At 43.9% G+C, this 27,952-nt stretch overlaps 1 protein-coding gene across 3 annotated transcripts in view; it reads right to left on the reverse strand.

Annotated features, from left to right (window-relative positions):
• The window catches only part of LOC118210798 (neurexophilin-4), a 98,894-nt gene that overhangs the window by 65,405 nt on the left and 5,537 nt on the right, over window positions 1-27,952 (reverse strand). The window contains exons 1-2 of one of the 3 annotated variants that reach the window (XM_035387240.1): window positions 16,405-16,553; window positions 9,252-9,347 (exon numbers count right to left, since the gene is read on the reverse strand). In XM_035387240.1, coding sequence (XP_035243131.1) covers window positions 9,252-9,305 — 54 coding nt within the window. In that variant the 5' untranslated portion in view covers window positions 9,306-9,347; window positions 16,405-16,553. Of the gene's footprint in view, window positions 1-9,251; window positions 9,348-9,640; window positions 9,975-16,404; window positions 16,554-27,952 lie in introns of those variants that run through there. The other 2 variants (XM_035387238.1, XM_035387239.1) reach the window with 2 other exon arrangements.

Raw genomic sequence — 27,952 nt, forward strand, 5'->3', positions numbered from 1 at the left:
ACACACACAGGGCCTCTCACTGCCTAACACACACAGGGTCTCACACTGCCTAACACACACAGGGCCTCACACTGCCTAACACACCCAGGGCCCTAACACACACAGGGCCTCATGTCTAATACACACAGGACCTCACACTGCCTAATACACACAGGGCCTCTCACTGCCTAACACAAACAGGGCCCTAACACACACAGGGCCTCTCACTGCCTAACACACACAGGGTCTCACACTGCCTAACACACACAGGGCCTCACACTGCCTAACACACCCAGGGCCCTAACACACACAGGGCCTCATGTCTAATACAGACAGGACCTCACACTGCCTAATACACACAGGGCCTCTCACTGCCTAACACACACAGGGCCTCACACTGCCCAACACACACAGGGCCCTAACACACACAGGGCCTCTTACTGCTTAACACACACAGGGCCTCACACTGCCTAACACACACAGGGCCTCACACTGCCTAACACACACAGAGCCTTACACTGCTTAATACACACAGGGCCTCTCATTGCCTAACACACACAGGGACTCACACTGCCTAACACGCACAGGGCCTCTCACTGCCTAACACACACAGGGCCTCTCACTGCCTAACACACCCAGGGCCTCACACTGCCTAATACACACAGGGCCTCACACTGCCTGACACACACAGGGCCTCACACTGCCTAACACACACAGGGCCTCACACTGCCTGACTCACACAGGGCCTCTCACTGCCTAACACACACAGGGCCTCACACTGCCTAACTCACACAGGGCCTTGCACACCTCCCAGACTAGCCCCGCTCCTTATATCATGGGAAGTGAGGGAGCGATACATGGCTCAGTAGTCCTGCCTTATTTGGGGGAGCAGGGACCACCCGGAGGAGTGGAAATAATGCATGACAAGCATCTGGACTCAGGCCCTTCTGGGATGCGCACTGAGAGGAGCCGGCCAATAAGACGGGCCCTCGGGTGAGTGCGGCACTGGTGCGGGGCGGGGGGGGCGGGGGGTGGCAGGCTGGGGAGGGGGGCGATGTATTCCGACACATCTCCTCAGCGGCTGGGGCTGGAGCGGGTACAGAGAGAGACGACGGCCCGCTCTGCCAGTTTTGGGGTACGGCCCCCCGATACAGAGGAGCAGCATCTGTGTGCCACGGTGATCCAGATCAGCCTGGCACCCGGCCCAGCCCCCAAAGACCCCGCGTTCCCAGCCCCCCCCCTCGCTGCCCCCACCCCATCCCACTGCCTGTGGGGGGAAGGTCTACTTTTAAGAAATGAACCACATCTGCTCCCTGCACAAACTTTCTATCTCTTCTCTCTCAGATGTTGGGGGGAGAGGAGGGTTGTTGGGGGGCGTTTGATTGGTAGCCTGTGATAACACCATCTCCAAGTCTCATAAACAAGGCTCCGCACCCCCCTGTCACCCCACCCTCCCTGCAGTGCCAGACCTGGGATGAAGGGGGGGGGGGTCCCATGCTTGCAGTCTTTGATTATGTCTCCTCAGATTTTTATTATTTTCCTCTCCCTTCCTGAAACTCCTCCATAACTTCACTCGGAATTTACACCGAAGGTTTGAGGGATCCCTCAGCCCAGAAACAAACCGAGGTTGGGGTTCGAGTGTGCGGTTCGCTGAGCTCCAGAGCGTCCCGCGTCCCGCGTCCCAACACCCCACTGAATCGCGGCAGGCGCCTCTCCCCGACAGCGTCTTTCTGTGAAATTATATTTTTACATGCTGTTTTCAATCATAAGCTGCAACTTTTAAGTAGACACTAAATCTATAATTAGACAACAACCTGAACTTGTGAAATACTCTGCACAGGTATTACTGTGGTGGACCCCTGCACTTAGGAATGAAAATAACTAATAACTATAGTTGCAAGACTAAGTTTGTGAACCCTTTGGAATTACTTGAATTTCTGCATTAATTATCACAATATTAAGTCACAATATTAGACAAACACAATCTGCTTAACCAAATAATAAGCAAATAATTGTACTTCTTCTTGTAAATAGAATGAATTCATCGTTCAATCATTCACAGTCTAGGTTGGAAAAAGTATGTGAACCCCTAGGTTAATGAATTCTCCAAAAGCTAACTGGAGTCAGGTGTTCCGATCAATGAGTTGTGATTGGAGGTGCGGGTTGGAGGTGCCCTGCCCTATAAAAACGGACACAGTGTTACTGACAGGGCCTGCTCTTCTCCAGAAACATCTGTTCATGTGCACCATGCCCTGATCAAAACCGTTTTGAGAGGACCTTAGAAGAACAACTGAAGAGATGCATAAAGCTGGAAAAGGCTACAAAAGCCTTTCTAAAGCCTTGGGTGTTCATCAATCCACAGTATGATGAGTTGTCTACAAATTGAGGAAATTCAGCACTGTTGCTACCCTCCTTGGAGTGGACATCCTGCAAAGATCTCGGCAAGAATGCAGTGTGTACTGCTGGAGGACGTCAAAGAGAATCCTAGGGTAATGGCAAAGGACCCACAGAAATCTTACTAATCTCACTTATCTTAAGTCTCTGTTCATGTGTCCACCATAAGACAAAGACTCAACAAGAATGGTATTCATTGAAGGACACCATGGAGGAAAACCACTGCTCTCCAAAAAACATTTCTGTATGTCTCAAGTTTGCAAAAGACCACCTGGATGTTCCTCAATGCTTCTGCAATATTTTTGTTTTATGGATGGATGAGACAAAAGTTGAGCTTTTTGGTATAAATGCACAACGCTATGTTCGGAGGGAAAACGCACTGCTCACCAACACCAAAACCTCATCCCAACTCTGAAGCATGGTGGAGGGAGCATTGTGGCTTGGGCCTGCTTTGCTGCCTCAAGGCCTGAACAGCTTGCAATCAGTGAGGGAACAAAGAACTCGAAAGTCTGTCACCAGAAGCTTAATAGAAGTTGAATGATGCCACAAGGCAAAGACCCCAAAACACATGAGTAAATCGACATCGAAATGGTTTACACGGAAGAAAAATCATGTTTTGTAATGGCCCAGTCAGAGTCCAGACCTTAACCCTATTGAGATGTTGTGGCATGGCTGATAGGAAACATTTAGTGGAGGTCATTGCTGCTAAACAGATCGTTCCAGTTACTAGATACAAGGGTTTACATCCTTCCTCCAGCCTGAACTGTGAATGCTTTGACAAAGTGTTCAATAACGACATGAAATGTGCAATTGATTGTGTGTTATTAGTCTGAGCAGAATGTGTTTGTCTATTCTGATTTAAATGCTGATCAGACAACATTTAATGAGTAATTAATGCAGAAACCCCAGTAAAGATTGCAAAAACTTTTTCTTGCAACTGTATTTTTACACTGCAGTATTTCACTTGATAAGAAACAATAAGACCTGCTTCAAACAATTATTTAAAAATTCTTTAACACTGCAGACAGTAGTAAAATCAGTGCAGGTGGTTGCTAATTTCAAATTAAATAACAGTGACATATGGTCAGATTTCCCTTTAAAAACTCCCAGGGATCTTTGGAAGTGCTTTTTTACTGCCATTCAAAGAGTGAAAATATTTCAGATGTTATGCCCACACAGACATAACGTGTGAAACAAGCGGCCCCCACAGGGGGTTTCCAGTTAGATCTACACAAACTGATGGTTCTTCTGGACCTGTCTCATTCAGACGGGGGAACACGTGAAACCCAGCCTTGAATTTCATCTGTGGACGGGATGTTGCTTAATTGCGCTTTTTTTGCACCACCTTTATTTACAATCCTTGTGAGTACAATGCTGCTTCCAGACCGGATTCAGCCGCACTGCTCTCCACTCTGTCTGTCTGTCTGAGCCCTCCGAGGATCTTACATTAAGAGACGCTCCAGGGACATCTCAGGGACGCTGCCCCTCAGAACATGCTATTGTTCTCGGGCCAGGAGGAAGAAGACATCCCTTCAATGGCGACGTGGCATGATGACATAATGGCAATAAGATAAAGCATGTTTGTCAAGATTCCCCACCACTTGTTCCTTTTGCCCCAAGTGCCCTATGTGCATTTGATAAAAATATCTATTTATATTTGTGTTATTAGTGTTGCTGTCATTCATTTTCATTCATCCATTTCAGTAGGCTATGTTCTGTGCAATAATCGTGTGCGGTAGAACGTGGGGAGCACCTGGGTGTGGTGGTGTTCCTGGGTTGGTGAGCCCTTTTCTCATTGAAAGCACCTGCACCCCCCAGAAGCCCCCTGCCCAGCCCTGCAGCTCGGGGCTCTAAAAAGCAGTGTGGCCCAGCGGAAGAGGTTCTGTTTGCCTGGGGGCGGGGCTGAGGTTGCTTCCTGCTTTAATGTTCTCCAGAGTCGGGCCCAATGAGGGTTAGATGGAACTTCATACGGGAAATATGAAACTATTGTGAAAATTGAGTTTTAAAGCATCATATGAAACAGCTGACCCAGTCTGACCAACCAATACCAATGAGAATAAGGCATATCTCCTGCCAATACCTGAGTGTACCAATGACAAATAAGGCATATCTCCCGCCAATACCTGAGTGTACCAATGAGAATAAGGCATATCTCCTGCCAATACCTGAGTGCAGCCAATGAGGATAAGGCTCGTCTCCCGCTAATACCTGAGTGCACCAATGAGAATAAGGCATGTCTCCTGCCAACACCTGAGTGCAGCCAATGAGAATAAGGCATTTCTCCCGCCAATACCTGAGAGCAGCCAATGAGGATAAGACATGTCTCCTGCCAATACCAGAATGAACCAATGAGAATAAGGCATGTCTCCCACCAACACTTGAGTGTACCAATGAGAATAAGGCATGTCTCCCACCAATAACTGAACGCAGCCAATGAGCATAAGGCTCGTCTCCCGCCAACACCAGAATGAACCAATGAGGATAAGGTATGTCTCCTGCCAACACCTGAATGCAGCCAATAAGAATGCAGGAGTCTTAGAGTGAGTAAAATGAAAAGCTTTGACTATAAATGAATATATTAGCTTGTCTTCTGGGGTATTTTACTAGAGAGGTAAAGACCTTATGCAGCTTCTGCCGCTGGGAGAGTAGAAGACCACGTCTCGCTTTTAAATTTAACAGTTGTACTGTCTGCCGCTAAGCTACACAGACGGAAAAACCACATTAAACCAAACCTTCGCCTTCAACCAGCTGTCCGGCAGGAGAATGATTTCGCCAGGAAACGCGGCTTACGGACGTACCGCGCACAGGACGTTTCTGATCCGCATTTCACGCCCGCGTGCACGAGCTGCAGCGTGGGATCTGCTGGGCCAGGTACACGGTCTCCGGGGAATGGCAATTTGTTTTGCAGAAGGACCGCGATCAGCAGAAATAATATGATTGCCTTTGTCATAATCAAGTAATGGATTAAAACAAGTAATCGGTTTGCACACATTACATTTGCTCAGCAGATTAGGAAGCAGTACAGAGCACAGGCCTGCTGACATTTTATACCGAGAGAAAGGCTGGTCCTATTCAAGGGAAACAAAATATTATGATTGCATGAAAAACTGTCAAATTTGAATGTGTAATTTGTCTTGCCTTGAATACATAACCTGAATGAGCACACACACACACACACAAAACACACACATGTGCGCTCATACACGCTCACACGCACACACAAAAACACACACACACACACACACTCATAAACACACACGTTCATACCCGCTCTCTCTCACACACACACACACACATTCGCAAAAATACTAAGCCCAGCAATAAACGTACTTTCAAAATCAACTAAACAAATGCATAACAGATATAAATAAATAATTCTCAAATTAATATGATTCAATCTTCCTAATGTCTCAGGGGTGCAACTAGACGCTTAAAAAAACAGTTTTAAGAGCTGCTTAAAAAAAACATTTTAAGAGCTTTATTTTTATCTGAGAGAGACTGAAATATTTGCTGTGGTATCACCTAGTTGCGGCCAGCAGAATAAAACCGTTAGACATCACTTTTAATTTGGAGACTGAAGCTCAATTTTCTTGATGTTTTATTTATTTATTTATTTATTTATTATTATTATTATTATTATTATTATTTTGGCGGTTGAACATTTGTCTACATAGGCATACATAAATCAAGCATGTGTCTCAGCAAGACAGGGATAACGTGAGAGCAACCTTAATTTGGTTGAATACAAAAAGTTTCTTTGATATAAAATCAACAGTAATTGTGTCATTTGCGAACAAATTCCGTGCACGAATGTGCGCATTGCGTGCATACATGTATTTTTCACTCCAGACGTTTCTGACGACGGTGGGATGCGCATCTGGATCTGCAGGGTTTTCTGTGCTGGTACATTGAAAATGTTCTCATTTCTGCTTTCGTTGAAAATGATCGAGGGAAAACTTCGGATTGAGTGGTATTTTCGCCTAAATGTCAGATATTGGTCCAGATTCTTCGTCCTGCACAAAGAGACGTCACCATCTGCACTGCCTTTTAAAAGGGCGAGTTCGCTAACTTATAAGGAATATAATTCAATTTGTATTCCTTAGGGAAGAAACAGTACGCGTTCAGCGTTTCGGCTTTTTAAAACTCAAATTTAAAATGTATGTCGTCCAATATATCATCAGTAATAAATCTATAACTAATGGAGTTTGGAATTCGGTTTCTCTCACTTCAAATGCGTGCGAAGTTATCATAAAGTCAGTTATGTTAAAGCCACCGAAGCGAATTTTTAATCATTTTTATACAGCGCTCCGGCTTTGGCGCGCCTCGGGACTGAACGCTTCTCCGCGCGCCCCCTCCCTCCCTCCCTCTTTCGCACCACCCTCCGTTTCGAGCTCAGCAATTCAGCACCAGAGCCCGAGGACAGCGCGAGCTACTCACTGAACACGAGACAAGATGTGATATTGTACTTTGATTTTATATAGATGTCATAGTCAAATCAACAACAAATCTTCATTGCCACTGAAATTTCGCGTTGAGACAATAATACATTTACAAGACAACACTTGCTTACTATGTATCTTTGCGGAATATTTGAGATTTTAATTGGTCAATCATTTTAGTATGGCGCCTGACTGCCCAAGGACGTTTCAAAGCGATAAAGTAGTTGGAAGTGTTTTTTTGTCGCTTTAGAATTCAGTCAGTTTGCCAGTGTGGCACCGCGAGCCATAAATTCCACAGTATATAGCCTACATTAAGTCACATTCTTCACCCGATTGCTGCTCAAAAACAAATAATGTCGAACTGCACCCGACAGAAAACATTGTGCTTTAAACGCCACGGTTAAGGTGCTCGCAAATATAAATTATTTCTTCCCCAAGATGTGGCAGATAAAATTTGACCAATTCAGGGTAATATTTATGTACTGTAGTACATGCGTTATCATGTTGACACACCACACTACAGGGAAAAAAAGATTGTATTCAATAATATTAACAACACCAACAACAACAACAACAATAATAATAATAATAATAATAATAATAATAATAATAATAATAATAGGTTGCCTGTCGCCTTCGAGGGCTTGCACCCTAATAGGCCTACATATGAATGCTACTATGTGAGTGTTAGCACGCTTTCATATCATGAAACAAACAATTCCCAGATTATGTTTTCTCTTTCAGTGTGTAACTACATTGTGTAGAACCGCTCTGGGTGTCCTATGGATTTGCGCGGAAAGAGAAAGAATTTCAATAAGAATAGTGCAAATATGCCGTTGCCCCTCAGCTAATTAAACACCGCTCCCAGAATGATTAAGTAAGTACAAAAATACTTGAATTGTCTTTAAATACTCAAAAGTCCTGCAAAGCCAATTCCTGAAGCGGACGCTGCATGTTAAAAAAGATCCCTCTGTTGGTATCAAACCAGCATGTAAAGTTCCTGAAATCACTACATTCACCTGACATATTTCACAGCTGTGAAAATTACGCGGACAGTCAAATGTCCCTGATAGACAGTGATATAAACGTGATATACGGAGAGTGATACAATTAGATAAACTCGCCTTTTTTTTTTTTTTTTTTTTTTTTTTGGAAAGCGATGTAGAGATGAACCAGGATTTTAGGAACGAGGATGTACATAGATAAACTTTTGTAAATAATAACAAAAAAAAACAGTTTCCTCATTCGTTTACACAGACAAAATCCTGGATTGCATGGTAAATATTAGTCAGTAGCACATTCTAAAGTCTGGTGTATTAAAAAACACATTTTGTTGTGCGCAGAGCTTTGCGTGAGCACCCGTTCTGACAACCACCGAAACCCAGGTGTCTCAACATCCATCGGTGCGTTACTTTACATTCGCTTCTCACTGTCGTCCATGAACGACGCTCGTTGTATTTTAAATTAGAATTCCTCAATACAATCCCAAACCTTTTGCGTAAGTGTAGAAAGATATTTCTCAAAGAACTACAACTGAGAAGCTCATAAAAAACACAACGCACACACACACTCAACCACGACGCATGAACGCACGCACAGACGCACTATGCCACTGTGAGGTTAATATCTGAATACGTTATAGCGAAGCATATATGGGAACAAATATATAACACACAGAGTCTTTGACATTATAACTCTGACTGGAGATCCATATTTGCACTTGTAGGATAGTCCTGAAAGCTACACTAAGACTGATGCAATGAACGAAAAACCTGATCAAATGACATTCAGTTAGGTTCGGACAACCATGCGCAACCAGGTGGCTACGCAAGAAAGAATGTGTTGATCTCTCCAATTAGCCTACCTCTTGAAACTATATCATCTTATTTCTTCCGAACAAATCTATCCTACATGTTAAAATTTGTTTTTAAACACATAACAATGGTCAACAGCGGACTCTAAACTCTATAGAGCATGCTACCTAGGCTATATATAGATGTCACCAGAAAGTTTTGATTTACGTCAAATCTTTTATATTGTCACAAAACGAAAGTTTACTGAGAGGCATATATCTCACACTTAACATTTTAACAGACTGATGTTAATCAAGGAGAGACAAAATTTTATTTCATCTTAGTTTTTTAAAGTAATTTCAGAACGCATTGTCCCAAAAATATTTGGTTTTTACTTTGCTCTTCCCGTTGTGTGGAACCTTGACACGTAAAACATGCATTTGCCAGACGTCCCCATAGCAAGCATCCGCCGCGGCAATGCATTTTAAGTGAATCACATCAGGATCTCTAATCGAACCGAAAACTGATTTTTAAATTTACTCTGGTTGGCAATTTACATTGGACCGCTGTCCGCAGACACCCGTCACCGGAAAAGCGCAGTTAACTTTTTAAAAAGCGTGTGTCGCGTGCAAGACAGACCGCCTACCTTTCGTAGAATCCACTGGTTGAGGATCAGAAAACTCCAGCAGAACACCTTCATCGCACCTCCCGAACAGCGGGCTCCGCGAGGTATTTAATCCCCCTGGGTTAACACATACAGACAGAGGGACAGTCAGGGATTACACACAATCCAAGAGGCAGGCAAAAAGGAGAAAAATGTGAAAAAAAACGGGGCAGTGTGTTTCTGAGGTTATATCGGAGTTGAATCGTTGTAGTCTATTAAAAGTCAAATCAGCTTCTAAAGTCCGTCTCGCGAGTATAAAATGTATCCATAGATTGTGGCCACGGTTGGACGCTCCTAGAGTCGTGAAGTTTTTTTTTTTTTTGTTTTGTTTTTTTTTTTTGTTTGGTTTTCTCGCGGTGGAGCGAAGTCACCTCGTTAAGGAAACACGCTGAGATACGCCAGAAGATCAGGAGTAATGCGCGTGCCCTCCGCCCAGTCAGCCAGTGAGTCCCGTCCTGCTGTTTATAAAAGCAAATGCGTTTCCTTCGATGTTTTCACCGACTCACTCACTCTGCTCTGTCTTCCCTTTCTTTTTCTCTCTCTCTCTCTCTCCCCCTCTGTCTCTGTCTCTCTCACACACATACGCGCACACACACATGCTAGGCAGTCATTCTCTCCTATCCACCCTCTCTACTTTCGCGGTCTGAATAGAGGTCTTGAATACCGAATACCAACAGGTATTGTATATATTGCCTCCCATAATCCCATCCAACACACACACGCGCGTACACACGCACGCACGCACGCAAGCTTCCGAGAGAGCATGATCTGATGCTCAGAACAATAACTACACTTCAGAGGGAAAATCTGCTAGCAAACGTGCCGGTGGTCTTAGAGTGATTCAGTAACCATGAAATCATAACAAACGTTTTCACCCTGGGCTTCTGTAATATATCGACCTAGAATAAATAAATAAATAAATAAATAAATAAACTACACGTTGAGAGATTGCTTTATTCGATGTATGACCGTAAAGTGACGACTAATTATAATAGTCTCCTTCAGGGACATTCAGTGAAATCATACGTCACTGGTAACTTCAAAAGTAGCAATAAACACACACATGTACCATAAAAACCCAGACACCACATGCATAACAGCTACATTTTATGGAAAATGAAAAATAACGATATCAGTTTTGAACGTGCGTAAATAGACGACACACTTCAGAGACATATTGAATGGCTTATTATTAGCCTATTACTTTTTTTTTTTACAAGAGATCTCTGAAATATGAAAGGAACAGACCAAGCCTTTCTTCTGCATGAAAAGATGAGCAAACAGGTCTATAAAACAGGTTTTTAGCCCAAAGCAACAATTCAGATGATTGGGTATAGGATGTGGCCTCCAGATTTGAATGTGAATTATACAAGTAATGATATTAAATTTGTTTTAATGAAGCCCACTCTAGTCCAAATATCTATAAAGTATGGCATATTACTCAAATATCCCAAAAACACATGTCGGTGGTATTATGTTGTGTCAAATTTTACATCTGGAACAAATATAATGTAATGATCTATTGCATCTCAATTGGAACACAAAGTTGTGAATATTTAATTGACCGGTGATTATGTTATATTACAGTCACTTAGCAGACACTCTTATCCAGAGCAATGTACAGCAGTGGAAAACACCAGTGGTATTCTCAATAAATACAAAAATGTGGCATCACCAAGGCACAGAGGCCCATTCATAACCAATAAGTATAAATGTTATCCAAGCTAACAACCATTAGCATTGTTAGAAAAGAAACGAGCACAAGGACCCAATCATACAGTCACCATATTGGATTATTCTGTCATCACAGTTGAGGTAGTGCATTATCTGCATTTACAGAAAATAAGACAAAATACACTGCAGTGAATTACACTTTTACCTTAAATATAACTCCTCTTGGAATATTTCACTTTCAGATTATTATTTAATTCTTTTTTTTTTTTTTTTTGGTGAAGCCCAGACCAGATTAGCTGTGTCTAGCATGCCAGCCAATGCCACATATCTCTGCACAGATTAATTGGTTTCATACCTTAATGCTTTTTTCCTGGGCTTGCTTGTCATTCCATCCGGATAACATGCAGATCGGTGAATATGTTCAGACATTATCAGCAGATGAGACAGAGGTTCAGGGATATGCTCTGGTTTCATAATACTATTCTCAATTGGAGAGAGGAAGTGGGTAGAGTACTAACAGAATATTCCTGCAGCATCTCAATTTTCCCCAAACAGTCTTAGCCCTGGCCATTTTAACAAAGCAGTTGTGGAAGATTTGTATGAAATGCACTAGAACAGCTGTAGACATTGTAGCATTTGGGTCAAGATAGGTCATTAAATCTCAGAGTGCCTGGATGTATGCCGGTCCTGCTCGTCAATATTTAACAGGTGTAACGTGATGGACAGGTAGTATGCGGACTGGAGCTTGGAATCCTGTTTGGATGCAAGGTAAATGTGCTTTGCCAAGACATGTGGGTCTTTTAAGAAGAGCATTAATTGGCAAATAACCGAAGCACACATAGAGTTAATGACAAATATAAGGGGTGATATTGCTATTTCAAAGATTTTTCATTTCTAACAAGCATGTAATTTGAAATTTTTCTAGAGACAGGAGATAAAAAATATATGAGCAATTTGTTTATACATTTACAAACCTGGATTGGTTATTTTTTTATCTAGAGCTGTACTCTTAACCAATCTACAAAGCTGTAAATACATAAAGGACAATTTTGTGCAATCTGATCATCATGTAATATATGTAACATATGTAATATTTTTCATATTATAATATTTGGACATGGCTATTTCCTTTGTCTCTAATACAAATCTTTAGATGAAAGACTACACTGATTATATAGACGCACAAAGACGCAGCATGTACAAATACTGGCCCCATCTCAACATTTGTAACAGTTACATTACAAAATTATTTTTTAAAGATCAGCATCCAATCGACCGTGTGGTTTCATGACAACCACGTTGGCAGTGAACCATTTTCTTGCGAGAGCAAACATCCTCTGCATTGTCTGGAAAAGCACATCTTTTGTTGGGCCACAAATGGATCCGCAGGTTTACTGGTGCAATGTACGCCATATCTACGAATCACATACTGCGAAAATGTAGTGATCAGGAAAAGAGTCGAGTTTCCTCTGATAATGTCTTGTTTCTGTGTGGCTGGGACTAATTTTTGGGAGTGGTTGGAAGGGGTATCTTTTGAAACTTAATCTTCACATCCCAGTACGATCACGTGTGTGTGTGTGTGTGTGTGTCTGTGTGTATGTGTGTGTGTGTGTGTGTGTGTGTGTGTGTGTGTGTGTGTGTGTGTGTGACATGGGTAGGATGGGCAGGATGAGGTTGGAAGTGGTGTTAGCACCGCGGCGTAGGCTACCTCAGAAAAGCACCGTTTAAATGCTGGTCACAGTTCTCATTCTGTTGTGCCTGGCCTGGTGTGCGGAGGCTGGCAGAGATGTGGTTATTGACAGGCTGACCAAGTGTAAGGAAGAAATGCTTTAGATATTGACACAATCAAGTAAAGGTCTGAATGATAAACCTTGAGCTTTCCACCTTTCGCTCGACAGGAGTAGGCCTGCCACGTTTCAGGACATCTTATCCTCCCTGTTATTTTATTGGAAACTCGATCAGTGAGTTGGTGATTCCACGGCCTGTCGTCTGCAAATTAGAACGGTTATGGCTTATTTCAGCGCAGCTCAGGCTAGGGCGCCCTCCAACACCCGGGCCCACGCGCTGGAACACAATATTGCATTGGGTATTACCGAGAATTACACACGGCAATCGTCCGCACAAATTGGTTGACTTTATATGCAGTGAATATTTGAGAAGAGGATCGGGCGGAACTATCGGGAAGAGACCTATCACACTTTAAAAATATCAAAATATCTGAAGGGCCCTTTCTTTACACCGGGCACAAAGTCTGTTACGCAACCAAGCAGATATCTCGCTGGTGAGCGTACAGAATATTGTGAACATTGGACTTAAAATTATACACTCGCTAAATTAATAAGATAGTATGAGCATCTGAAATGTATTGGTTCATGCGCCGTTAGCGTTTAAAACAAAATGTATTGTGCAGTAAACGTACCTTTAATTTAAATGCCTAATCATTCAGAGACACGCCACGGTTAACACTGTAAAATTTCCATTGGTAATTCAACTCTGACAGAGAACATGTGTGTCCAATAAGGTACTGAATATTTTTCTGTCTAGAAGACAATATCAGATCCGTCATTATTTTTCACTGTCTACATTATACACAGTAGCTGCATTTTTGAACCCGTTAGTGCAGTCGACTTCCAACGAATCCCCCGCGGTGGTGAACTAGCGCGAGGCCGGTAGTCATGTCCCGGAACCATCGATATGTTAAGCAACATTAAACGGTGACGAGTAGCATGGACTTTTACGACCATACGGCACATAGAAGGACTAAAGCCGTGCCGACGGCGCGTACAGGCATGAAGGGCTGCTTGTCAACGGGCCACAGATGGAGGGGTGTGCGCGTGTGATCGTAATTACAAAACACCCGTACGGTGGGTAGTCTATATGCAGGGTGGATTTTGCACTTTCTGTGCGCGCGCCCACGGCATTTGGAAATTATGGTGCTTTATCGCCCCCTTGTGAATACAGAAAATATTCTAAGGACCGACGACGATGATGATGATGATGATGATGATGATGTAGCTTGTTTATGTGTAAACTCCGTGCTTGTAAATGGTGTTATCATTAAAGATCTCTAAACGCTATTAAATGTGATGTGTGAATAATCTTCCTTTATTTCAGTAATTATTATTTAATAAACAGCTGACGAGTTAAATTGATGATCTTAAAATAATTTTGTATCCATGGAACATTTCCATTCATCTGTATATTGATCTTGGCTGTACATATTTTTCCCTTTAATATCCCATGTTTTCCCCTTTAATATTCTATAATGTCCTAGATTTTCCCTATATTCTGAATTGTGCTTTACATACGGAGATATGAGAATTCAGCCTTTAAGGATTAAAGGTGTGCTTGGTTGACTGGCTGAACGCAAAGGATCCTGGGACAGGTAAAAATCCATAGCTCACGCATGGGCATATCTACAGTTAGTCAGTGTTGTTAACATCAGCCAACAATGTCTGCCCCATTTTTCACCTCAGGCCAAATCAAAATGGAGGAATGTCATATATGCCCTATATATATGAACATATACATGCCATATATGGATGCTCTGGTCCATGCAGGTACATTGATCACAGTTCCCCTTGTCCTACCTTGGACATTGAAAAATTCTCAGTCCTGAACCAAAGTCATGTTTTGTCAAATGCTCGGTGCTCATATACCATAGATGCAATACATTTGTGGTGAGGATTTAGCTTGAAGGGAAGCTTGCTTTCCCGTGAAATGTTTGTTTGCAGTGTGGTGATCTGTGTAATATAAGGTATCTTATACACCCCACTGTGGGATTGGATAATTAAACTACAGATAAATATAAACTACTGCTACAGCCAGGCGACAGTGTGTAAATGAGCTTAGTGCAAAGATTTAGCCTTTTGGTTATACACAGTAAAAACCAAAAAATAAGTAATTCAATCGTAATGAGCTTTTTTGTTGCATATTTTGAAATCTTATTTCTATATTTTTTTTCCAAATGCCAGTGAGGTTAGAAAGTTTGATTCCTTTCAAGATTTGCCAGTGCGATAAGACAATTTTACTTGTCAAGCAAAACTTAAGGTCATATTTTTTACACGAGAGAAAAAGTCATAAAAATAAGATTTCAAGTCTCATTATAAGAATAAGCACTTGTTAAGACAGACTTTTTTTTCCCCATTTTCCATACCACGGCTCGAATTGATAAAGCGTGTCAGAGTAGAAGAGTTGGTGTTGGATCGGGTTTCTCTCGTCCACGTCCTAATCTTCCCCGTGACGTGATAAAAAAAAGGCAAAACTGATCCTGTATATGACCCATATTCATAAAGCATCTCAGAGCACAAGCGCTGGTCTAGGATCAGTTTTCCATGCAACATATCCTAACCTTATCCACTGCACCCCAAAAAGGTCAAACTGGTCCTGGATCTTCAGACCTCTTGAGATGTGACTGACTGGGTTCCAAGACTAGTACATGGGCACTTGAGACTTCAGTGATAACATTAGCTTCTTTCTTAGAGGACTGACTCCCCAGATACTGCAGACCTGTATTCTCCATGGCAGCTGAACAGAAGACGCGTATCGTACAGTATAACCGCTGCGCTCATGGCAAACAACAGGCGGAGCCTAATATGGTACAGCACATATAGCTGTGAATTCTGTCAGCAGTGTAGGCTACAACATGTGCACAATGGGAACAATGTTTAACTGCATCGAGCTTTCAGTGTATCACTGTCGTGAATTCTTCTTCTAATTATTCTTACTACTACTACTACAAATAATAATAATAATAATAATAATAATAATTATTATTATTATTATTATTATTATTATTATTATGCTTTCTTAAAAATTATCAAAGAACTTCACTCGACAGATGCAAATAATAGAAGACAACAAGAAAAGCCAAGGTCATTATAATTAGGTTAAAAGCTGCAATCACATTAAAATGAGTTTCAAGGAACAGGCGATGCATACAAAACCAAAAGAAAGGAACATAAAAGACGAGGGGAGAGATTGCAATAACAATAGCGATGCAGACAAGCAATTATGAGAGGAATATAAAAGAATAAATGCGACAGGACAATGAGGAGGCGCGCGAGGTGAGTTATAACAGCGCGAGGAGGCGAGAATGAATAAAACGCAGCTTTAAAGCTGGATGGCGGCGGGTGAAACGATGGGCCGAGACCTTGCCTCGCAACGGACGATCGCTCTCAATCTCTCAGATTGTTCTCCATTGATAACAAGCTCGCAACTTTTTTGCCAGGATCACTCATTAACTGCAGACACACACTTTAAACACATTGGCGCGAGATGCAGGCAAAATTTCAAAACACTACGGTAGATCCCTGAGAATTCCCAAACAGAAACGATAGCCTATTGACCAAAATGTACCATCATATGAATAAAGTGTGTTGTAAATATTGACAAAAGATGTGTATTAAAACTGGCAGTAATATGCAGGAGTTTTGCTGGTGTAGGCCTCGTTTATACTCACATTTGTTACAGTTGGTAAATAGGACTTCCATGCACGCGATATATGCGCTCGGCAGTGTACAGCTGATCTTCTGCGCGCTTCATGCATATCCGATTCCATGTGTTCAGACCGAGATCGCTTTTCTCCTGGTTGCTGCGCTCAGTGTTGCGTGACCTGACAACCATCAGTACAACAGATTGCCTCGCGACTCCCGCACGCTTATTACGGGCTGTTATTTGTCAGCAGAACGTCGGTGACAGAAGAAGACGCGTGCCGCAACGATTCAGATCTGACACCGGAAGACGCAACAATTTTGACAAATCCGAGCCAGATCCAAATTATTGCGTTTTGGACAGAACCATGAAATGCAACGCATTGGATTTATTAGGGAATTTCATACACGTTCATTTAAAAGGCCATGTGTCAAAAGGGCCTACATGGTTTTAATCTTTCAAAATAATTATTCGACCCATGTGTGGTTAGCCACTGTTTACCTTTAATTTAATTATTTTTTGTTACATAGTCCTGTCAGTGTGTACTTCACAATAAAGTGGCCAGTTATCCGTCAATGTGCATGTTTATGCATTCAGCAACCAATATAAAAAAAAATCTGTTTGTCCTTTCTTAAATTCAGGAACAAGTACCTTAAAATCAACCAGTACAATATGACTGACAGGTCAGTCTATTTCTTTCTCTTGTTCTTTATTTTCTGCTCTGAACGTAGCATTCTGGAGGCTGCAGTTTCATCTGGTTGTTTTTAGTGCTAGAGCCGTTGTTTTCTGTATCATTACAAATTTTCTTTCCAATTTGTTTCTGCAGTGGTGGGACAGGGGTTTGTGCAATCTAAGAGAGGTATTGGAAGTGGCAGGCAAATTTAACGCAGCTGCTGCATGTCTCCTTGCTCCTCTCAATATGTGCGTTGCCCCCCCCGCCCCCGGTATCCTAAATAAATGGACATACTCGAGAAGAATGAGCAGCATTTTCACTGTGTGAGATGTGTTTGGGTCTCTGAGTCTCTGTGTGAGATGTGTTTGGGTCTCTGTGTCCCTGTGTGAGATGTGTTTGGGTCTCTGTGTCTCTGTGTGAGACGTGTTTGGGTCTCTGAGTCTCTGTGGGCCAGTGTTTGGGTCTCTGAGTCTCTGTGTGAGATGTGTTTGGGTCTCTGTGTCTCTGTGTGAGATGTGTTTGGGTCTCTGTGTGAGATGTGTTTGTGTCTCTGAGTCTCTGTGGGCCAGTGTTTGTGTCTCTGAGTCTCTGTGGGCCAGTGTTTGGGTCTCTGTGTCTCTGTGGGCCAGTGTTTGGGTCTCTGTGTCTCTGTGTGAGATGTGTTTGGGTCTCTGTGTCTCTGTGTGAGATGTGTTTGTGTCTCTGTGTCTTTGTGTGAGATGTGTTTGGGTCTCTGTGTGAGATGTGTTTGGGTCTCTGAGTCTCTGTGGGCCAGTGTTTGGGTCTCTGAGTCTCTGTGGGCCAGTGTTTGGGTCTCTGAGTCTCTGTGTGAGATGTGTTTGGGTCTCTGTGTCCCTGTGTGAGATGTGTTTGGGTCTCTGTGTCTCTGTGTGAGATGTGTTTGGGTCTCTGTGTCCCTGTGTGAGATGTGTTTGGGTCTCTGTGTCTTTGTGTGAGATGTGTTTGGGTCTCTGAGTCTCTGTGTGAGATGTGTTTGGGTCTCTGTGTCTCTGTGTGAGACGTGTTTGTGTCTCTGAGTCTCTGTGGGCCAGTGTTTGGGTCTCTGTGTCTCTGTGTGAGATGTGTTTGGGTCTCTGTGTCTCTGTGTGAGACGTGTTTGTGTCTCTGAGTCTCTGTGGGCCAGTGTTTGGGTCTCTGAGTCTCTGTGGGCCAGTGTTTGGGTCTCTGTGTCTCTGTGGGCCAGTGTTTGGGTCTCTGTGTCTCTGTGTGAGATGTGTTTGTGTCTCTGTGTCTTTGTGTGAGATGTGTTTGGGTCTCTGAGTCTCTGTGTGAGATGTGTTTGGGTCTCTGTGTCTCTGTGAGAGATGTGTTTGGGTCTCTGTGTCTCTGTGGGCCAGTGTTTGGGTCTCTGTGTCTCTGTGGGCCAGTGTTTGGGTCTCTGTGTCTCTGTGTGAGAAGTGTTTGGGTCTCTGTGTCTCTGTGTGAGACGTGTTTGGGTCTCTGTGTCTCTGTGGGCCAGTGTTTGTGTTTGTGCACAAAGAGACCATGCTCGGGGTCAGGTCTCCTTGCTCCTCTCAATATGTGCGTTGCCCCCCCCGCCCCCGGTATCCTAAATAAATGGACATACTCGAGAAGAATGAGCAGCATTTTCACTGTGTGAGATGTGTTTGGGTCTCTGTGTCCCTGTGTGAGACGTGTTTGGGTCTCTGAGTCTCTGTGGGCCAGTGTTTGGGTCTCTGAGTCTCTGTGTGAGATGTGTTTGGGTCTCTGTGTCTCTGTGTGAGACGTGTTTGGGTCTCTGAGTCTCTGTGGGCCAGTGTTTGGGTCTCTGAGTCTCTGTGGGCCAGTGTTTGGGTCTCTGAGTATCTGTGTGAGATGTGTTTGGGTCTCTGTGTCTCTGTGTGAGATGTGTTTGGGTCTCTGTGTGAGATGTGTTTGGGTCTCTGTGTCTCTGTGTGAGACGTGTTTGTGTCTCTGAGTCTCTGTGGGCCAGTGTTTGGGTCTCTGTGTCTCTGTGGGCCAGTGTTTGGGTCTCTGTGTCTCTGTGTGAGATGTGTTTGGGTCTCTGTGTCTCTGTGTGAGACGTGTTTGGGTCTCTGAGTCTCTGTGGGCCAGTGTTTGGGTCTCTGAGTCTCTGTGGGCCAGTGTTTGGGTCTCTGAGTATCTGTGTGAGATGTGTTTGGGTCTCTGTGTCTCTGTGTGAGATGTGTTTGGGTCTCTGTGTCTCTGTGTGAGATGTGTTTGGGTCTCTGTGTCTCTGTGTGAGATGTGTTTGGGTCTCTGTGTGAGATGTGTTTGGGTCTCTGTGTCTCTGTGTGAGACGTGTTTGTGTCTCTGAGTCTCTGTGGGCCAGTGTTTGGGTCTCTGTGTCTCTGTGTGAGATGTGTTTGGGTCTCTGAGTCTCTGTGGGCCAGTGTTTGGGTCTCTGAGTATCTGTGTGAGATGTGTTTGGGTCTCTGTGTCTCTGTGTGAGATGTGTTTGGGTCTCTGTGTGAGATGTGTTTGGGTCTCTGTGTCTCTGTGGGCCAGTGTTTGGGTCTCTGTGTCTCTGTGTGAGATGTGTTTGGGTCTCTGTGTGAGATGTGTTTGGGTCTCTGTGTCTCTGTGTGAGACGTGTTTGGGTCTCTGTGTCTCTGTGGGCCAGTGTTTGGGTCTCTGTGTCTCTGTGTGAGATGTGTTTGTGTCTCTGTGTCTTTGTGTGAGATGTGTTTGGGTCTCTGAGTCTCTGTGTGAGATGTGTTTGGGTCTCTGTGTCTCTGTGAGAGACGTGTTTGGGTCTCTGTGTCTCTGTGGGCCAGTGTTTGTGTTTGGGCACAAAGAGACCATGCTCGGGGTCAGGACACAGGTATCTTGTTTTCAAAGTTGCTGATTCCTTGTGTTCCGGGATGGTCCTCTACCAATGTCTCCTCATCCTGATAATAAATATTAGGCTATAGTTAGTGGAAAAGTTCATTGGCTCCACTAGAGCCAGCTATGGGTATTAAAGATGCAGACACATGCTAGCCTCACCCATTCTCACCAGCAAGGGCTGGCCTTGTTGTTGTTTTATTGTCCTGTATGCGTGTGAGATATCTCCTCGTGAGTAATTGGCTAACAGTAGACACCCTCAAGAGGCCACAGGAATGAAAGTATCATGTTTAATCAACGTAAACCATATTTAACTGCGATGTGTGAATTAAATACATCACAAACATTCTATTTTTAGTTACATAATTAAATGCACACATAATAAATGTGCAATGAATGTGTCTTACACAGAGTGTGGGGTGCTGATGAGACATGTCCACTGAACAAGGGTGGAGTAGAGCTACTCTACACCTCAACACCACCTCCCCTCCACCTCTCTATCCATCCAAACTTGCCACTGACACATGGGATCTATCAAATCTATCAAAACATTTTTATTTACATTATCTAAGAATATGACATACAGAAAGACAGAAATATACACTTTGTTGTATATACTATACACTTTGTTGTACGTCGCTCTGGATAAGAGCGTCTGCCAAATGCTTGTAATGTAATGTAATGTAAATATAAGATAGATAGTTTGTCTTCAAGAATTTATTTTCTAAAAACATAACGCTTATACAAAAGGTCTTTTAATTCCTCTCTCTCCCTACAGAACTTTCACTCTCAAAAAACAAAGAAAGAAATATATTTGATCACAAAAAAAAGGTGAATCGACCTTAATTGTTTCCAACATTGGGGGGGGACATGTACCCCTGTACCCCCCCCCCTCCCTCCCTTTTGCCACACCCCTGTCCTGGAAGGCTGAAGTCCTCCATTTCCGGGCATGAAAGATGTTGAAGAGCATCCTTAGGGCGGCCACCCCCCCCCCCCTCCCACCCCCACCCCCCCACCCCCCCGACCCCCAAGCATATCCGGGACATCGTGCTGCACTCGAGAATCCCATCGGAGGCCCAAATACCCTTAATGTGCAGAGCTTCCGTAAGCAGCTCTCTCACAGAGGGGCACAGAGCCGGGCTTCACATGAGTCACCGCTCCGCCCGCAGAAACACTGGCCCCGTTTCTCCAGGATCCTTACTTATTCAGCCACTCTCCACAGCATCAAACCCTTTTTCCTTTCAAGGTGGGTTTGGAGAGTCATTTTTCCCAAATTGGGTTTTTTTTAACTGTTCCGGACATATATGTAAAGGAGTCCGCACTGTTAGTAATTTCTGGCACTATTATAGAAAAAAATAATGAATTGGCTGATAATAAATAATAATGATAATAATAATAATGCACCTGAATCGATCTACCTTTGCCAAGAACCTTCCAATATTACTTACAAAACCACTGACCACGGTGCTGTAACAGGGAGAGACAATAGAATTAATTCTTTATTCCAAACGCTCTACTCAACCATTTTAACCCCGTTATGACAAATGTGCACTTTAAGCCAGCCACCATGCGAGCATCTCGAATGTGACACAAATGAATAGCCTTTCATAAAATACATTCCAGCTCTCTGATTAAAACAAAGGCTATCTTACAGGATAAAATCTTGTTGATGGGATGTGGTTCGGCCACTTATGTAAGTCGCTCTGGATAAGGGCTTCTGCTAAACACCTAAATGTAATGCAATTACTCTGTAATGCGTGGAGTCTATGGGTGTCAGCACGGGGAACATGACACCGGTCATACGCTGTAATGCGTGGAGTCTATGGGTGTCAGCACGGGGAACATGACACCGGTCATACGCTGTAATGCGTGGAGTCTATGGGTGTCAGCACGGGGAACATGACACCGGTCATACGCTGTAATGCGTGGAGTCTATGGGTGTCAGCACGGGGAACATGACACCGGTCATACGCTGTAATGCGTGGAGTCTATGGGTGTCAGCACGGGGAACATGACACCGGTCATACGCTGTAATGCGTGGAGTCTATGGGTGTCAGCACGGGGAACATGACACCGGTCATACGCTGTAATGCGTGGAGTCTATGGGTGTCAGCACGGGGAACATGACACCGGTCATACGCTGTAATGCGTGGAGTCTATGGGTGTCAGCACGGGGAACATGACACCGGTCATACGCTGTAATGCGTGGAGTCTATGGGTGTCAGCACGGGGAACATGACACCGGTCATACGCTGTAATGCGTGGAGTCTATGGGTGTCAGCACGGGGAACATGACACCGGTCATACGCTGTAATGCGTGGAGTCTATGGGTGTCAGCACGGGGAACATGACACCGGTCAAGGACGTTAATCAACTCACAGCTGGTTGATGGAAGTGGAACATGACGTCGCTGGCGTGGTTCCAGAACACCCCACAAGCGCATGAATAGAGTCAGCCCTGGTGGCTGAGAAGGCCCCAGCATATGGAAAGCATCAGCGTCATGCTCTTCAAACAACCGCAACTGCACGCGCTCTGTTCATGGGGGCACAGAGAACCAGCCCTCGCAAAAATGCTTCGAGGAGATGAGTAATCAGTACAATTAAGTGGTCATGACTGACATCCACCTTTCCTTTAAAAGCATATGAGTCATTTAATCTTCATTTTTGAGATTGAGGCACAAGTACAATTCTGAGATTTAGATTTAAGTTACATTTTCGTATCCCAGATTTAAGATTTTATTTAATTATTTGCCTACAAGCTACATTTTTTTTTTTATCCGTCATACAGATTTAACATTAAATGAATGAAATATGTAAATAAAATACTGACTTTTTGTTTTCAAACGATCATAAGAATTTGGACACTCAATTTTTATTTTGGAATTACAGAATTAGATAAAATGTTTAAATGACATGATTATTCACTGAAGATTTGATGAGTATGAGCGAGTGAACACTGGAACGCTCATTTAATGGCACTTACATCCATATCAGGTGATCTGTGTAGGAATTACAGCCCTTTTCATACTTAGTCGCCTATTACAGAGGAGCAAAAGTAATTGGACAGTTGGCTGCTCGGTTGTTTCTGGGCCAGCTGTGTCTCCCGATATCATTAGTTCATGCACAAGAAAGCGAACGAAAGGTCTAGGTGTTGCATTTGCATTAGGAGTCCGTTGCTGTTGTCTCTTAACACGAGGACCAAAGAAGTGTTAATGCCTCTGGAGCAGGCCATCACAAGGCTGACAAATCACAATAAATCAATCAGAGGCTCAGCCAGAACATTGGGTGTGTCAAAATCAACTGTTTGGTACATTCTTAAGAAGCAATAACACTCCGGTCAGCTCAGCAATAGCAAACAACCTGGTAGACCACGGAAGACCACTGCAGTAGATGAAAAACAATACTCTCAATTGTGAAGAAAACACCCTTTTCAACTGTCGAACAGAACAAGAACACTCTCCAGGATGTGGACATTGATGTGTCAAAGACTACCTTAAAGAGAAAACTACCACTGTGTAACCTCACATATAGGATTCGCCACAAGATGCAAACCACCGGCGAGCTTCAAGAACCGAATGGCCAGGTTAGAATTAGCTAAAAAGTACATTAAAATCTGTTCTGGAGCAAACACTTATGGACAGATGAGATGAGTATTAACCTACACCAAAGTGATGGACAGAGGAGAAAGAAAGAAAGGAACTGCTCACCTAGACTTAAACCTCATATTCATTTTTTTCATTTAAAATCCAATGTGCTGAAGTACAGAGCCAGAACAACAAAAACGTTTCTGCCCAAGTATTTACGTATTGCACTGTGTGTGCCCACAGTTTAATTAAATGTACTGAAAAGGATATCTTAAGTTTAAACAGATAAGTAAGTAAAGGAAATTTAGCCTGAATCTAGGCAGAAAAGAAAATTCACCATTCAAAAATTTATCATTTCATAAACCCATCAGGCATTTCACTTTCTCCAATCTGCTTCTGGATTTGAAAATTAATATTTCTGGTGTCATAAATGGCAGTAATATGCTTCGCGGTGTGACTTTCATAATGTGCAGTTTGAAGAGTCTTTCACCCAAGCCTGAGTATGGATTGATTTTAAACAAGCTGATGTTAAGACTGTTTCAAGAAAACCACTCTCACCGACTCTCTGGCCTGCTGTTCCCATCTAAGGCTTTCCAGTGTACAGAATTCAGCCGACTGTTTCACTTTCACCTGCATCATCATCCAGCTGCACCTTCATCCAGCAGCATCGTCATCCAGCAGAACCTTCATCCATCAGAACCTTCATCCATCAGAACCTTCATCCAGCACCACCTTCATCCAGCACCACCTTCATCCAGCACCACCTTCATCCAGCACCACCATCATCCAGCAGCACCATCATCCAGCAGAACCTTCATCCAGCAGAAACTTCATCCAGCAGCACCATCATCCAGCACCACCTTCATCCAGCACCACCTTCATCCAGCAGAACCTTCATCCAGCAGAAACTTCATCCAGCAGAACCATCATCCAGCACCACCATCATCCAGCACCACCTTCATCCAGCACCACCTTCATCCAGCAGCACCATCATCCAGCAGAAACTTCATCCAGCAGAACCATCATCCAGCACCACCATCATCCAGCACCACCTTCATCCAGCACCACCTTCATCCAGCAGAACCATCATCCAGCAGCACCATCATCCAGCACCACCTTCATCCAGCAGCACCTTCATCCAGCAGCACCTTCATCCAGCAGAACCTTCATCCAGCAGAACCTTCATCCAGCAGCACCATCATCCAGCAGAACCTTCATCCAGCAGCACCTACATCCAGCAGCACCTTCATCCAGCAGAACCTTCATCCAGCACCACCTTCATCCAGCAGGACCTTCATCCAGCAGAGTGATTTCTCTGTCCTCTTTATTGCATTTCAAATGCCTGGCTACAGGGTCCTTATAAACTCTCCCAACACACTCCTTACACATTCAACTGGAGTCCCACAGGGGCTGATGCTCGGTCCCCTTCTGTTCTTTATTGATACAAAATCTCTACAGGCTATTATCAAACCCTAGACCTTTATCTACAGGCATCTAAAAACAAACTTTAGTACAAACTAAGGAGAAGTTCTTTGGGGTAACCATTTGATGTAAAATGCATACTTTATATGACAGAAGATGGCTTCAGCATTATACGCAGTAAATCTGTCTGCCTAAGAAATAAATCACTCCACCTTTTGTTCTTGGTTAATAAAAAATTGCCATAATTGTTCTGTGCACTTCAAAAATCGATCGGCAAAACTATAAAAATGCAACGTCAGGAACTCACTCCACACCCCTTTCATTTGTACTTGTCCAAGAAGACTGAGAGGTCACTTAATTTTCTTCTTTTTTTTTTTTTGCAGCAACAAAACTCATGACTCCTCAAGGTGTCCATGACAGCATTATAGACTTTAGCCTATTTGACACATATGTCTCTCTATTGTATCCAAACTTTAGCTGCTGTATCATACAGAACTGTTTTGTGTTCAGACTTTAGCTGCTCAATCATACAGAACTGTTTTGTGTTCAGACTTTAGCTGCTGTATCATACAGAACTGTTTTGTGTTCAGACTTTAGCTGCTGTATCATACAGAACTGTTTTGTGTTCAGACTTTAGCTGCTCAATCATACAGAACTGTTTTGTGTTCAAACTTTAGCTGCTCTATCATACAGAAATGTTTTGGGTTCAGACTTTAGCTGCTCTGTCATACAAAACTTATAACTGAAATGGGCTTTGACAATTTTAAAGGACAGTTTCAGTGAGTGTGTCTGCGTATGTGTATGTGCTTGTGTGTTTGTGTCTGTGTGTGTGTGTGTGAGATATGTGATGTGTAGTGTGTGAAGTATAGTGTGTGTGTGAGATATGTGATGTGTAGTGTGTGATGTGTAGTGTGTGTGTGTGATGTGTGATGTGTAGTGTGTGTGTGTGATGCGTGATGTGTAGTGTGAATGTGTGTGAGTGTGTGTGTGTGTGAGTGTGTGTGTGTGTGTGAGATATGTGATGTGTAGTGTGTGAAGTATAGTGTGTGTGTGAGATATGTGATGTGTAGTGTGTGATGTGTAGTGTGTGTGTGTGATGTGTGATGTGTGGTGTGTGTGTGATGCGTGATGTGTAGTGTGAGTGTGTGTGAGTGTGTGTGTGAGAGTGCAGTGCCTCTGTGTGCAGTTTGGAGATCGAGTTGGGGGCACTGGGGCGGGGGGGGGGTGATGGGGGTCTTTGCTGTACTGTTGCATCAGGCGTATCACTGCACCCCCCCCCCCCCCCCCCCCCCCCCCCCCCCCGGGGTGCAGTGGTGCAAGGTCGGCCTGCGCTAATGGAGCCCTTTGTTGGGGGAGATTGTCATTTCCCTCTCCTGCTCGGGGCACTGCAGCCCTGCCACGGAGCCCTGTAATGCGCTCGGCTTTTTAACCGACAGCAGGACAGAGGGATCGGACGAATGAGAGGGAAAGGCAGCCCAGGTGAGCCGGATTACACCGCTGTGATTTAAATTCCCCGGTGCGAGGAGGGACAGGCAGGGGGAAGGAGACGACCGGCAGGAGAGGAACATTACTGGATCACATCGTTCACTCAATTCACACTATCTGGACTACACGACTGGTTTTCTCAAGAAACCTCCCTGATTAAGCAGGATACCATCTTCTCAGAGCGCCAGGGTGCACACGCACACAGACATACGTGCGCATGCATGCACACACGCATGCACACACGCACACAAACATACACATGCACACGCACACAGACATACGTGCGCATGCATGCACACACGCACACAAACATACGTGCGCATGCATGCGCACACGCACGCACACACGCACACAAACACACACATGCACACGCACACAGACATACGTGCGCATGCATGCACACACGCACACACGCACACAAACATACACATGCACACCCACAGATACACACAAACATACGTGCGCATGCATGCACACACGCACGCACACACGCACACAAACATACACATGCACACGCACACCAACATACACATGCACACACACACAAACATACACGTGTACATGCACATGCATGCACACACTCACGCACACAAACATACACATGCACGTGCACACATGCATACAAACACACGAGTGCACATGTGCACACACAATTCCTCCCTTTCTCTCAAGTACGTTGATTGAAGCTAAGTTGTAAATCTGTTCATTAACTAGGTATTAACAGACTTTCCAACAACACTAAAGTATGCATATTTTTATTGGTGTGTGTGTGTGTGTAAATTAATCTAATTGCATTTGACATTTCTCATTGCAAATAGCAGTGTAGTAGTGAATATTAAGTCCACTGGCAGCTTGTGTCTCTGGCTGGAGTTATTTATGTTTTTTATAGAGAAGTGGCATAACTCGGAAACAGCCCCAAGCTACAGTGCATAGCTGTGGGCTACAGGGCATAGCTGTGGGCTTCAGTGCATAGCAGTGGGCTACAGTGCATAGCTGTGGGCTACAGTGCATAGCTGTGGGCTACAGTGCATAGCTGTGGGCTCTGGGCTTCAGTGCATAGTGTGGGCTTCAGTGCATAGCTGTGGGTTACAGGGCATAGCTGTGGGCTACAGTGCATAGCTGTGGGTTACAGGGCATAGCTGTGGGTTACAGGGCATAGCTGTGGGCTACAGGGCATAGCTGTGGGCTGTGGGTTACAGTGCATAGCTGTGGACTGTGGGTTACAGGGCATAGTTGTGGGTTACAGTGCATAGTGTGGGCTTCAGTGCATAGCTGTGGGTTACAGGGCATAGTTGTGGGTTACAGTGCATAGTGTGGGTTTCAGTGCATAGCTGTGGGATACAGTGTATAGCAGTGGGTTACAGTGCATAGTTGTGGGTAACAGTGTACAGTGCATAGCTGTGGGCTACAGTGTACAGTGCATAGCTGTGGGCTACAGTGCATAGTTCTGGGTAACAGTGCATAGCTGTGGGCTGTGGGTTACAGTGCATAGCTGTGGGCTGTGGGTTACAGTGCATAGCTGTGGGCTACAGTGCATAGCTGTGGGCTGTGGGTTACAGTGCATAGCTGTGGGCTGTGGGTTACAGTGCATAGCTGTGGGCTACA

The sequence above is a fragment of the Anguilla anguilla genome, chromosome 13, assembly GCF_013347855.1.
Source record: "Anguilla anguilla isolate fAngAng1 chromosome 13, fAngAng1.pri, whole genome shotgun sequence".
NCBI classification, from domain to species: Eukaryota; Metazoa; Chordata; class Actinopteri; order Anguilliformes; family Anguillidae; genus Anguilla; species Anguilla anguilla.